Here is a 14,571-nt window from a genome sequence, read left to right as displayed (position 1 = left end):
CTGAGAGAGGAAGGTCATGAATTGAGCACTCCCTCACCCGATTAAAGATCAGTCTCTACTAATCATGATGTGAATTTTATCACTATTATATGCTTTTGTTCTGACTTTAGTATGCTATCTTACTATATGAGGTACACAAGTATAGACTATTTCGCTTGCTTTGGAAATGACTTGATTTTTTGTGATGATTTTAAAAGAGTTTTGAGTGCACACAACTGAAACGGAAAGAAATGAGCTCGTACATATATTTGATCAAAATCATCCCCAATGCAAGTAAAATAACCTTCATCCACAAGCATTCAAACAGTTTCGAGTAAGCACGTAGTCTCATGATAGCATGCTAAGCATGGCAACAATCACACACATGAATATGCTAAAGCAAAAAAATGCTCATCTAGTACTCCGAGGTAAGACAAAGAAAAAGAAAGCAATTAAAAAAATGCATGACCTTAACAATGCACATGACAAATGCAACACATACAAGAATGCCACTATCAGGTTCGGCTTATTAACATGCCATATGGATTAACTCAAGGCATGCGGTAACGCATGTATTCAAGCAAAGAAATAACAATGATATTCAAAAGTGGTGAACCGAACCTTAATGTATGCAAAAATGGATACACAGCATGGTAATGATATGAAATGAAAACATGATGCTATATACAACCACAACAAACGTGTAAGTAAAAAGGAGACAGAAATGGGTGGCTGGAAGATATACAAATATTACAAATTTGTCATCTCACAAGAGGGTCCTAATGGCCCAATTAACTAATTATTACAAACATAAATGAATGAACTAATTAATTATCACAAGTCCAAATGAAAGCAACTAATTAATAACATGATATGAATCTCAAAGCTAATCTAATGGACATGAATGAGCCGCGAGTCGCATGCGCACAAGCGAGAACATCCTTCGGAAACCTCTCTGTTTGTTGCTAGAAGCTACTTTGTTTACAGTCAGAAAATAGTTTTGTTTTGTTCTAAAAAAATATGTTATGTTTTGTTGGAAAATACCACTATCGTACAACATGCTTGGTCGGCCATCCTGATCAAATGGCTGGCCGTACAAAATAATGGTCGGTCGGCCATTGTTTCTGGAAAATACTCTACTGTAGCAAAATTGAAACGTAGCAAAACAAGGGGTTTCCAAAAGATGTTCATCCTTTCTATTCCCTCATGTCATGTAGATTTTCAAGGAGAGCGCAGGTTTGCTTCCTGAATTCTCAATCATTGCAAATTTGTTGCATGATGATCTTTAAAAGCAAAAGGAAAAGACTTGTCTAGACATGCAAAAAAGTGTTATGCCCCTTATCTCCTTCCTACCATGAAATTACTTCAAGCAAGAGATATGCATGCTTAACTCACAAATCATCAAGTCACAAGATAGTACGTGATGATCATGGAGCAACCAAAACGAACAAAAGTAACAACTCAAAAAGTATTGTCAACTCATCTCCCTACTCATGGAATAAGGATGAAACATCCATTTCCATGCTTCAAAGTGGAACTAGGAGAGAGTTTTCAACACTTCTCAAGAAAGAGGTCTCCAGGAGCAACAAAGCAAGCAAGGAAAAAAAGACAAAACGCAAGCTATCTATCAAAGCTTAAACACACAACTAGCCAAAGTTGTTGACAACTCCTCTTTTTTGTGAAACAAGGATGAGACATCCATTTCCATGTTCTGAAAATGATCGATAAGAGAGTCTTTCAACACTTTGAACATGGAAGCTACTACCTAGCTTCAAGGTGGACAATAATAATATGAAAGCAACAAATTTACTGCTAGATAAGCAAACTTGTGGTGAGGTGGCTACGCCTAAGCTCTAATCCTCCCATGAACACAAGGTTTCAAGAGACATAATCAAAGCTAAAAATGATCAACTCAACAGATTGGCGCTATATCCTAAATACGCCAAATCTAAGAGAACTTACAACAGCACAAATATGATTCAAAGCATAAAAAGTAAGAGCACATATAGCGAGGAGGACTAGGACCCTTTTTTAAGCCCATATTTAAGTCATATCGCACACAAATAACCCAAAAATAATGCTACAAATGTACTAAAATTTACCAAATGAAGTGAAAAGAAAGCAAAAAAAATGAAAGAAAACAAAGGGGTGCACAACTAGTGAGCTAGCCAATGGAAGGGTGGCTAGCTCACTCAATTTTAACAAAGTTCAAATTACATTTTAAGCTTAAAAAACAACTCTAAAATCAATACGAAAGACAATGAAAAGAGAGAGAAAAAATGGTGAAAAGTTTCACAGATCACCTCTTGAAAGAGAGGATGTTCTTCCTAGTTCACAAACCACAATCCAAATACTCTCAAGCAATTGAAATTATGTTCAAGAACCTCAGCAAAAGCTTCAAGATTAAGCTTGTAAGGTGAATGTATTGTGTATCTATATTGCAAGAGGGTAGAGAAGATGGTGGGGCAAACTTTGGGCTTTTGGAGAATTTTTCTAACCCCAAACCATTGGGGGGGTGTTGTATTTATAGAAAAACAGTTTCTCAAGTCGAAAATATGTGTAAAGAGACAGCTGGTCCAAAGCATGTGTATGGGAATAGCTGACACCTGTCAAAATATCTGTTGCGTTGAACATGGCCGAGGGTCTATTAGGATGTACGGCCGGCCTAATGAAAATGGCCTACCGGCCATCTGCTGGCCAGCTATTCTCTGAGTGGTTGGGCTAGAAAAAATAAGGTTTTGGTCCAAAGGGGGTGCAAGGTTTAGGTCTTAAAGCTCAAAACCGAATCATTTTGCTAAAGAATCGAACAATTGCACAGCATGACATGTCATTATCAACTGTTCAGAGTGAGGCGCCCAAGTCTTAAGGGCGGTCAAAATGGGGTGTCTACAATAAGAAGCCATAATTGGAAGAAAAAAAGAGAGTATATTTTATGAATTTTCGTATTAGGACCACAATTTAATAAGACACAATCTCGATGTGATGCACATAGAGAAAAATGTTTGCAATAATATATTATGGACAATACTAGGAGTTGGAGGAAAATCCAAAGATAATGTGAATGCTCGACGTGATCTACAAGATATGAATATTAGAAAACCATTGCACTTGCAGCCAAGAGGGTCCAATAAAGTTTAAGTACCTCCTGCCCAATTCACAATATAGCGATTCTGGTTTAGACCCCGACCCATTTGATGTTCTAGATATGGGTCTCATTGTCTTATATGGTTTTATGCTTTGTTTCTCCTTATTCCCCATTGATTTTGGTTATTGGAGTGTCTCACTTGCATTTGGAACAGATTGGTAGCTTGTTTTTCAAAACTGTTATTGCCCATAATTTTGTCTCTTTGCTCGAGCGATGATTCCTACACTCGAGTGATCTTTGTGAACTCCCAGTACTTTTGCAGGTTTGCAAAGATACCGGGAGATGGTATTCTTTGCTCGAGCGGTCTTTCTTGTGCTCGAGCGGTGTTGGCTCGAGCAGTCCATCTTGAGCTCAAGTGATGGTCCTCTGTCTATAGAACTTCTGGGGGTTTGTATTCTTTGCTCGAGCGGCCTCACTTATTGTGTCTGGTTACTCAAGAGACACTTCTTGCACTCAAGCGGTCTGTGCATATATCAGTCCATAAAGTCACATTTTTGGCTCACCTTTTCATATCTCTCTCTCTATAAACTTTCTGAAAACCCTAAAGCAAGAGTCTCTCTCTCTCTAAAACTCACATTCTCTTTACAAATACACTTAGATCCATTGATTTCTCAACCCTAGTTCTTTTGTTAAAAAGGTAGAGCTCATTTAGAGCTTCATTCTAATTAGAACAAAGTTGGGTTTCGGCGTTTTTGAAGTTTTTTCATTCTCTCTCTTGTCTTCTAAGCTTAATGTAGGGATTCTCCGCACTTTCTTATGGCTTTTAACTTAGTTTTTTGCTATTTCTAAAGCAATATTTTGATTTGCTATTTCAAAAAATGCTCACTTAATAGTCCAAGGTAAGCTAAAGAAAAAGAAAGCAATTAGAAAAATGCATGACCCTAACAATGCACATGACTAACGCAACACATACAAGAATGCAACTATTAGGTTCGGTTTATTATGTCATATGGATTAACTCAAAGCATGTGGTAACGCACATATTCAAGTAAGAAATGTTTAATGACATCAAGTGTGATGAGTTGAACCTTAATGCATGCAAATATGGATATGAAGCATGGTAATGATATGAAACGAAAACATGTGAGTAAAAGGGAGAAAAGAAATGGGGGTTGGAAGACATACAACACATATTACAAATTTTGCTTCGCACAAGAGAGTCCGAATGTCTTAACTAACTAATTATTACATCACTGAATAAATAATTACCTAATTTATTACAAGAATAAATCTTACAACAATGAAATAATGAAAATAAACATGAACCATATGTATGCCAACGAAGATATTCTCTAGAAACTGCTCTGTCTGCCTTTGGGAGAACCGCTGTGTTTCACTTTCAGCCACTGCTCTATGTTTCATCAAAGGTCCTTTGTTTACCTCATTTTGAAGCTTAGTCGGCCCATAATGAGGCATGGCCGACTCCAATTAAATCCGATCGTGCCCTGATTTTTGGCAAAAAGATTGTTTTGTACACTAAAGTGAAAACAGTGCTGGTAGATTGTTTCTAGAAGATGTTTATCCCTTCTGCCCTTCCCTATCATGAAGATATTCAAGGGAGGAGTAGATTCGATTCTCAAATCGTCAATCATCGCATATTTGTTGTGTGATGATCTTAGAAGCGATTGGACAAGAGTTTAATAAATGGAACAAAAGACAAATGTTACCTCCTCCCTATAATGGAATTACTTCAAGGGAGGAGGTAAACATGTTTCATAAACCATCAAACATCACAAAAATAGTATCCGATGATTCTAGAATCAATAGATTCAGTATAACGTCCGACTGAACCTAACCAAGTTTTATTATCTTTTTGCCTTTTTATTTTCTTATCTTTTTTTCTTTTTACATTGAGGTGATGATTAAGTCCAAAAGCGATAAAAGCCTAGCAATCATGACTTAATCTAAGAAATGAACTCATCGAGCCCTTTTCCACGAGAGAAATTACAAAGGAGGCATCAAACCCATTTACAAGCGATAACGAATTCGGAGTCAAACCCGAAACGAGCGATAATCACTCAAAGTCCAAACCCGATAATGAGCTATAATGAATAATTTCTTTATGATTTCCAAAGGCCTAACTAGAAAATTAGTCCCTTAAAAGTAACGCACCGGTGACTGGAGGAGATGTCAAACAAGAGATTGTGCTTAGTATAAGGAAAATGTGATGCCCTGGTAATGAACCTCCGAAGAGATTAAACTATTTAGCATGAGGAACCCCACTCTTATACCAAGAACAATAATTCTTCATTTGATACAACCCTTGATCTAAAGAGCAAAGAAAGGAGGAAGGTTGCAGAGAGCAAATGAAAAGGTGGTGATTACAATGGTGTGGATATTTACATGAAAGCTATGGGAAGAGAAGTTATCAATTCAAATGGATTGGAGGCTATGGCCTATACACCAAATCTATGAGGACTTACAACAACACAATAACACAATTATGATAGTCAAAGCATAAATTAAATAGACACACTAAGCAACTGCTAAACTCACAAAATAGTGACCAAAATCCAAAAAAACAAGTAAAAAAAAAGGTAAAGTAATAAGCTATGGAACAAGGTCTAAGGAAGGGTGGCTAACCCCTCCACCCTTTGTAGCTTTTAGTCACATATTTTAGCCCCTCAAAACAGCTCAAAAATAGTATGTAAGACAAGAAAATGAGAGGAAGAGAATGGAAGAAGAGTAAAGAAAATGATGCAAAAATTATACCTCTTGAAAGAGAGGAAGTTCTTTGTTAACAAACTTGATTTCAAACAACCTTAAGTTTCTAAAAATATAGTTTGAAACTTCAACAAAAAGCTTCAAGAACCAGCTCTAATCGTGTATGTATTGTGTATGTATAGCTCAAAGGTGGTATGGAGGTCAAAAGGCTCTTTCAAGAGAAGTGAGGGTCTTTTTAGCTCGCAAGATCCTACTAAGCCTTTTGGAGATTTTTCTAACTCCAAATTCTGAATAGGAGGTCATTTTTATAAAATTTGAGATAATTTGGACATAAATATCTTCAAAAAATGACAGCTATCCGCCAGATATTTTGTTTATCGCCCATTAGACCCGGCCGGGTCCCAATGGTGTTCCCTGGCTCATTACTGCAGGCTCAGTGCAAATAAAAATAAAAAATGCTTCAAAAATAGGTTTTGAGGTCTAAAACATTTTGGCAAAACTGGAGTGTAAGGTTGGGATATTAAAGCTCGAATCCGGATTCTTTTGCTGAGAGTTTCAAATGATTTATACAGCGTAACTTTCATTATTCGGTGTTTGAAATAAAGCGCCCTAGTCTTAGGGGCAGTCAAAAATGGAGTGTCTACAATTGCCCCTGTTTGACAGAGCTTGAAGTCATTTTATGACGTGAGTGAATGTCAAAGTCCGAAGATGACCTATTTGAACGTGGGAGTGAAACTTGGGCAAACAAACAAAATGCAGATGCAATTGGTTGAACCCAAGGGGTGCCTACGTATCCCTTTACAAGGATATGCAATGCAACAAACGATATACAATGCAACAATCAAAACCACAAACGGGGAAAATGCTCGAAAATCATAAAGAGGAGAGGGGGTATAAGCCAAACTACGCATCACACAGAGAGGGTGAAAGAGACAAGCCAAACTATGCGTCACGTAGAGAGGGTGAGAGAGACAAGCCAAACTGTTGTTATTTTTCAAGAACAGTGACAAAATAAGAACATATAAGAACAAAAATAAGCTGCCAAAATGACCTTAATATTTTATTGACTAGAAAGTGCTTTATATACATGAAAAATATAACAGAAATGCATAACAACTTGCAAAGAAATAGCATCACAAGCCTATGAATAGATGAGCTTATCTTCTAGTTTCCTATTTTCTAGTAACAACTACTTTGAAGCTTTCAAACGTTTTGACTTATTCAAAAATACTCCAGCAACTTTATTTCAGCAATCTTTGAATATCTTAGAAGCCTACTCAACATGACACATCAGCAGCTGAGTCATCTTCTCCACATTCCTCCTTGGATCAACTGCTGCTCATTCCCAATTTTTCTCTTAGGAATTCAAACCTTGCTTTAGAAAGTGCTTTTGTTAGAATATCAGCAACCTGATTTTCTGTTTTGCAATGGAGCAACAGCACTTCTCCTTCTTTCTGTACTTCCCTGAGAAAGTAAAGTTTAATCTTAAAATGCTTTGTTTTTCCATGAAAAACTGGATTGTTAGATATAGATATATTAGCTTGGTTATCAACAAAAATTTGTGTGGACTCCTCCTGTTCCATATGCAGATCTGTTAACAATTTCCTAAACTACAGAGCTTGGTTTACGGCGACTGTAGCAGCCACATATTCAGCTTTAGCAGTACTTTGTGCAATAATCTCTTGTTTCCTTGAACACCAGGAGAACATGCCTGATCCAAAACTAAAGCAAAAACCAGTTGTACTTCTCATATCATCAATAGAACCTCCCCAATCACTGTCAGAGAAGTCATGGAACTTAAAATCTGAACAATGAGTGAACTTTATGCCATAATTGACAGTGTCTTTGATATACCTCAAAATCCTCTTTGCAGCTTGAAAATGCACCTCACTTGCACAGTGCATAAACCTCGAAAGCAAACTCACAGCATGCATTATGTCAGGTCGGGTTGCTGTAAGATACATTAAGCAACCAATCAAACTCCTGTACAAACCTTCATCAACCTTGTCAGCTCCATCATCCTTGCTAAATTTCTCTTTCTGATTCATAGGAGTTGATGTAGCTTTGCAATCTTCCATGTGAAATTTTTTTAGGATCTCCTTTGCATACTTTTGTTGGCAAATAAAGACTTCATGTTGCCTTTGCTTTACTTCCATTCCTAGAAAATAGGACATCAAGCCCAAATCTGTCATCTTAAAGCATCTCTGCTTTAAACTCCTTTATAAGATCCTCATTGCTCCCTGTTATAAGCAAGTCATCAACATAAACAGACAACAATTAAGTTAGTAGCCTCCTTCACGTAAAGAGTACATTCACTTAGACTTTTTACAAAGCCTAGGCTTAATAAGTGGCTATCTATTCTGCTGTACCAGGCCCTTGGTGCCTGTTTAAGACCATACAATGCCTTTTTAAGCAAATACACTTTATCCTCATGCCCCTGCATAACAAATCCCTTTGGCTGCTCTACATATATTTCCTCATGCAAAAAACCATTCAAAAAGCTGATTTAACATCTAGTTGATAGATTTTCCAGTCTTTTTGTGCTGCAATTGCTAGCAGCAACCTGATTGTATCTAACCTTGCCACAGGTGCAAAGGTCTCAGAGAAATCAACACCATAGATTTGAGCATAACCCTTCACCACTAGCCTTGCTTTATACTTGTTAACTGATCCATCTGCGTTTAACTTGGTTCTAAACACCCATTTAACTCCTATAATCTTCCTATTTTGAGGTTTTTCCATAAGCTCCCAAGTGTGATTTTTCTCTATTATTCTCCTCTCCTCTTTCATAGCTTCCATCCATTTCTGATCATTTTTAGCTTCTTCAAATCCTGCAGGCTCCGTTACAGCAACATTGCATCTTTGATAAATGTCAGAAAGCAGTCTTGTTCCCCTAACTGGTGGGTCGTCAACATTGTCTTCAGAAGGTTGCAAATTTTCTAAAAATTGATCTTTTTCTCGATCATCCCAATTCCATTGTTCATTCTCCATGAAAGTAACGTCTCTACTTATCAGAATTTTCCCTGTTTGAGGATGGAAAACTCTGTAAGCTTTAGAGATGTTGCTATAAACAATAAAGACTCCTGGTTCTGCTTTTTTATCAGGCTTGTCTCTTTTCACCTGAGGCACATATGAAAAACATAGACAACCAAATACTTTGAAGTTATGTAGTGAAGGTTTGTATCCATACCAAGTCTCAAAGGGTGTTTTTATTTTCAAAGCCCTTGTTGGAAGTCTGTTAAGTAGAAAAATAGCAGTATTTGTAGCCTCTGCCCAGAATTTTTTTTGCAGCCCTTTTTCATGTAGCAGACATCTGGTCATCTCCATGAGTGTTCTATTCTTCCTCTCACTTAATCCATTTTGTTGTGAAGTGTATGGAGCTGTCAGTTGGTGCTTGATTCCAGCTTTTTCACAAAACAAATCAAATTGTTCTGAGGTGTATTCCTTGCCATTATCCGATCTTAATACTTGCATCTTGCAGCCACTCTGGTTTTCCACCCAAGCTTTGAATTTCCAGAACACAGCTGCAACCTCATATTTAAACCTTAAGAAGTAAATCCAACACATTTTTGTTAAATCATCTATAAAAACAATATAATATTTACTTCCCTTTAATGATGGGGTTCTCTGAGGCCCTCCAAGATCAGTATGTATTAGTTGCAGCTTCTGTGAAGCCCTCCAGGCCTTTTTAGGAAATGGCAATCTACTTTGTTTTCCATATTGACAAGCCTTGCAGCCAAGTAGATGCTCTTCTAGTGGAGGTAACCCTTGTACCAGCTGCTTTTTCTGCATATATATGAGTGCTCCATGGTGAAAATGGCCCAATCTCTTGTGCCAAATTTCTGTTGTGTTCATAGAGACTTGATATGCTGTCTGCTCCTCCTTCATTGGATCCAGAGAGAAGCACTTGCCTCTCATTTTGATTGTACACACCTCACGGCCATCTGCATCTCTAATCATACACTTTTTATCTTCAAACAACAGTTTAAAGCCTTTTTCCAATAGTTGACCAACACTTAGCAAATTTTGATCAATTCTAGGCACATATAAAACAGCAGTGATTAGTTTCGTACCTAAAACACTTTCAATTACTACTGTCCCTGTGCCTCTTACTTCAATGAACTCACCATTTCCAACCTTGACTTTGGAAATTTTAGTTCTGTCCAGCTCTTTAAAGAGCTCTTTGTCATATGTCATATGGTTTGTGCAGCCACTATCAACTAACCAGTGTTCATTAGAGCTTTTGCTTGCATAACATGAGGCAACAAATAGGTGCTCCTCCTCTTGCTGATCCACCATTTTAGCTTCACCTTCTTGCTGTTGTTTGCTTCTACAAACCTTCTCTATGTGGCCTAACTAGTTGCACTTTCTGCACTTGATGTCAGGTCTCCACCAACACTTAGATTGAGGATGATTTGTCTTCTTGCAATGCTGGCATTGAGGGTAAGTTCCTCCTTTGTTGTTGCTGTCTCTAGCTTCAGCATTACCTTTGCTTGAGTTGTCTTTATTGCCCTTCTTTTTCTTGTCTTTACTTTTATCTTGAATTTGTAGTTTGGCCTTCAAAGCTCCCTCCACAAACCCTTCTTGCCTAATTAGTCTTCTTTGCTCCTGTGCTTGTAAAGCATTCAAAAATTGTGCCAAGGAAATACTTGTTAAGTCTTTAGATTCCTCAAGAGAGGAGATTTTGGACTCAAACCTTTCAGGTATGGTTACTAGGATTTTTTCAACAACCCTTTGATTAGACAAGTCTTCTCCAAGCAACCTTACCTTGTTTACTATGCTCAGCAGTCTATCAGAGTACTCCTTTATGGTCTCTGATTCCTTCATCCTTTGTATCTCAAATTCCCTCCTTAAGTTCATCACTTGCATGCTCCTTGATCTGTCATTGCCTTGAGAGTCAGTTCTGAGATAGTCCCAGATGTTTTTGGCTGACTCCAAAGTCATGATCTTGGTGAAAATAGCTTCAGAAACTGCTGAATGCAGGCAAGACTTGGCTTTGTATTTTTTAGTTGTTCTCTCCTTGTGAATCTTGATTTCTTGTATAGTGGGATTGTTAGGCAATGGAACAATTTCATATTCAGCTTCAACTGCCTCCCAAAGATCAACTGCTTGCAAATAAGCAGTCATCCTTACTGCCCATGTTTGATAATTCTCACCAGTGAAAACTGGTGGTATTATTGGAGAGAAAGCATTTGAGGCCATGCTTGGAAAGGTTAAGTGTTTGTGTTTTGGTGTTTTGGGGAAAGATCTCTCAGGATTTCTCACATAGGCCCCTCAAGAAAACAGCTCTGATACCAACATGTTGTTATTTTTCAAGAACAGTGACAAAATAAGAAGATATAAGAACAAAAATGAGCTGCCAAAATGACCTTAATATTTTATTGACTAGAAAGTGCTTTATATACATGAAAAATAGAACAAAAATGCATAACAACTTGCAAAGAAATAGCATCACAAGCCCATGAATAGATGAGCTTATCTTCTAGTTTCCTATTTTCTAGTAACAACTACTTTGAAGCTTTCAAACGTTTTGACTTATTCAAAAATACTCCAGCAACTTTGTTTCAGCAATCTTTGAATATCTTAGAAGCCTAGTCAACATGACACATCAGCAGCTGAGTCATCTTTTCAACACAAACTACACATCACGTAGACAGAGTGAAAGATACAAGCCACACTACGCATTACGTAGAAAGGGTGAAAGATACAAGCCAAACTACACATCATGTAGAAAGGGTGAAAGATGCAAGCCAAACTATGCATCATGTAGAAAGGGTAAAAGATGCAAGCCAAACTATGTATCACGTAGAAAGGGTAAAAGATGCAAGCCAAACTATGCATCACGTAGAAAGGGTAAAAGATGCTAGCCAAACTACACATCATGTAGAAAGGGTGAAAGATGCTAGCCAAACCACACTCGTGTGACAAGGGTGAAATTATAAGCCTAAACATAGGAAATGCGAAAAGGGTGAGGGTGCAAGGCAAATCACGCTCGTGTGACAAGGGTGAAATTACAAGCCTAAACACAGGGCATGCGAAAAGGGTGAATGCAAAGCTAACATATGTTTCCACGCAGAAAGGGGAAAAATTCAAGCCAAACAACATTTTCCATGTAGAACGGGTGGTTGTGATGAAATTGTTATGAAAACCAGCGTAGACACGCTTATCGCGAAAAGGGTGAAAGCTACACTGGGGGTTAATGCTCTTCAAACATTAAAGGTGCAAATATGCTCTTCGAACACTAAAGGTGCATAGGTTCTGGAACTCGATGTATGAAACTAACATGTTCCAGGAAGCGACATTTTTAGAAAATGTGCCGAGGAGCGATGTTCACAGAGGTTAGCTTATTTCGTATGTGAACCGAATTTGGACTTATGCGTACCACGCCGTGGGAAAGTGACACATATATGAAATAGAAACAACTCTGCTAATTTTACTCTTGAAAATGGGTTCAAATCCGTGGTTTAATACGCCCCGCGAAAATAGCGAGATGGATTGAAATTTATTCTGAACAATTGCTCCGTAGTCCTTGAAATCTAGGATAGGCTCTGATGTAAACAAAAAAAAAAAAAAACACCTTTCTTCTTTTCCAACTGGGACCTACCCATACCCAGGGCCACAAAATAGAATCAAAATTAGGCTGTTTTGCATTTTTAGAGCCGACCGGGTCAAAAAAGACACTGTCGGGCTTCAATAAACTCGGCCAGGTTACGATAGCGGCACAGGGCAGATCGAGAATTTCATAACCCGTGGCCTTTTAAAACATCATGGGACCTTCATTTCTCACACACCCACATCCGAAAACCTTCTTCCTCTCTCTCTAGATTTTCCCTCCATTCGCATTACCCAACAACCCTTGCAAATTTTTCCTTGAAAACCCTTTAAATTCTCTACATTTTGGACCGATCAGATTTTGTCTTGATTTAGTGGGTTCTCATGTGTTTGCTCAATCTTTCTTTTCCTTCCTCTTTGATTCTTCATTCTCTCTTTCTTTTCTCCCTCCTAGGGTTTGGATTTTGGTATTTCTCACACAATCTCCCTCACCCACTTACTTTTTTCTCTCATATTTCTCATTTTCTCCCATGGCTGGTAATGAGGTTCCCATTCTAGACCCCGCTGCAGATATTGGAGCCATCCTTGGCGAGGACTTAGCGGCCGAGGATATTCCTCCTCCTGTACCAGAGCTTGAGTTGCTCTCTCTTGCTGATCATATATCATTGCAAAATTATTCTAGAAAAGTCTGATGTTACAATTTGTATCATCTTTGTTTTTTGTTTTTTTTTTTAATATTATCTTCATCATATGAAAATTCATCAACATGTATATTAATAACATTTGTACCAAATGTGTGAATAGGTTTTAGTTACAATGCAAAGATTTTGCATTGTCTGACATATTAGGAGAGAAGAACATGAAATAAAAAGTAAAAGAGAAGATAGTGGCACTATATCATAATGGTATTGAATACCTCATTCTTGCTTAAATCTTTTGAATAATTTTGAAATGTGCATGTGAAAACGGTGAGTGCTTTCAACGTAATCATACATAGGTGTTTTATGTATACATGATTTTTGTTTCAATACACTTTTTAATCATTAGATTATGCTTTTAGTTACACTTTTTTTAATAAGACTAGAATTAGTGATTTCAAACTAGTACTTTCTTGCTTCAGATGATAGATTTGTTTATTATGAACTGGAAAAAAAATGTTTGAGTGGTTTACTAATTAAATTGTCAGTCATCTTTTGTTCTTATAGATTTTTTGAGAGAGCTCTCTTTTGATGAGAGTGTATGGTCCTTATATATTCTTGGTGTGTAAGGGTTACACCACTATCTGGTGTGTTATGATATGTTTTACTGTACTTTCGTAAAAAAAGGTCTGATCCATTAACTTGATCATACTCCAACTATAATTGATCCTTTTTTAATAGATTGGCATTAGATAAGGTATAGTCAGTCTGCTTCAATTAACATATATGAATGGTATACATCATGTGTTGGAAATTTTTTACATATTCCACTAGTTTAAATTGATCAATGATGGATATTTGAAATATTGTGAATTTCAATATATCTCTCTCTCTCTCTCTCTCTCACACACACACACACACACACACACACACACACACACACACTGAAGTTACAACTTCTCACAGATGAAAGATTGTTGATTCAATCCATAAGCCTTTCAAGCTTATCTTTCACTTTCTCTGTCTGGTGTACTTTTCTTTCACCTTTTTTCTCCACAATCTTGTTTGCTTTCGGTTTCCTTTTCTGTACCAGTTTCTTTGATTTGTTATGGTATCTTGTAATTGTGTTAGATCTGAGAAAGATTTCATTTGAAATTTAGATTGCTGTGTTTGGGTTTATGATATTCATAAATGATTTCAAACTGTAGATTCTTGAAAGCAAGGAAGTTTGATATTGAAAAAGCAAATCACGTGTGGGTTGAAATGCTCCAATGGATAAAAGATTTTGGTGTTGACACTATTATGGACGTAATTACATTGGACATTTTTCTTTGGGTTTGTTGTGTGGGCTCTCCATATTGTTTTCTGCCGTGGATTTGAATTAATCTATGCTTTACTCGCTGATTTTTTTCATCGGGATTTTGAATTTAAAAAGTTGAATGAAGTTTTGAAGTATTACCCACATGGTAATCATGGTGTGGATAGAGAGGGAAGACTTGTCTATATTGAAAGATTGTGAAAAGTTGATCCAAACAAACTTATGCAAGTTACCACAATGGATTGGCATATAAAATACCGTGTCAAGGAATTTGA

At 37.2% G+C, this 14,571-nt stretch overlaps 1 protein-coding gene and 1 pseudogene across 1 annotated transcript; both read right to left on the bottom strand.

Annotated features, from left to right (window-relative positions):
* Positions 1-7,398: 7,398 nt before the first annotated feature.
* On the bottom strand, positions 7,399-7,866 carry LOC145821794 (secreted RxLR effector protein 161 pseudogene; annotated as a pseudogene).
* A 2,278-nt stretch (positions 7,867-10,144) lies between these two features.
* LOC145821793 (uncharacterized) lies at positions 10,145-10,990 on the bottom strand. The gene has a single exon (XM_082918363.1). The coding sequence runs from the start codon at positions 10,988-10,990 to the stop codon at positions 10,145-10,147; it is 846 nt and encodes a 281-aa protein (XP_082774489.1).
* Positions 10,991-14,571: the final 3,581 nt, after the last annotated feature.

Source organism: Camellia sinensis, chromosome 3 (assembly GCF_055761805.1).
Source record: "Camellia sinensis isolate YWXY chromosome 3, ASM5576180v1, whole genome shotgun sequence".
Lineage (NCBI taxonomy): Eukaryota > Viridiplantae > Streptophyta > Magnoliopsida > Ericales > Theaceae > Camellia > Camellia sinensis.
The sequence above is the reverse complement of the archived record's forward strand: the minus strand, read 5'-3'. Positions and strand labels throughout refer to the sequence as shown.

Bases quoted from the DNA above. Each gene is read 5' to 3' on its own strand.
- LOC145821793 (XM_082918363.1), bottom strand. From the start codon at position 10,990: ATGGCCTCAAATGCTTTCTCTCCAATAATACCACCAGTTTTCACTGGT.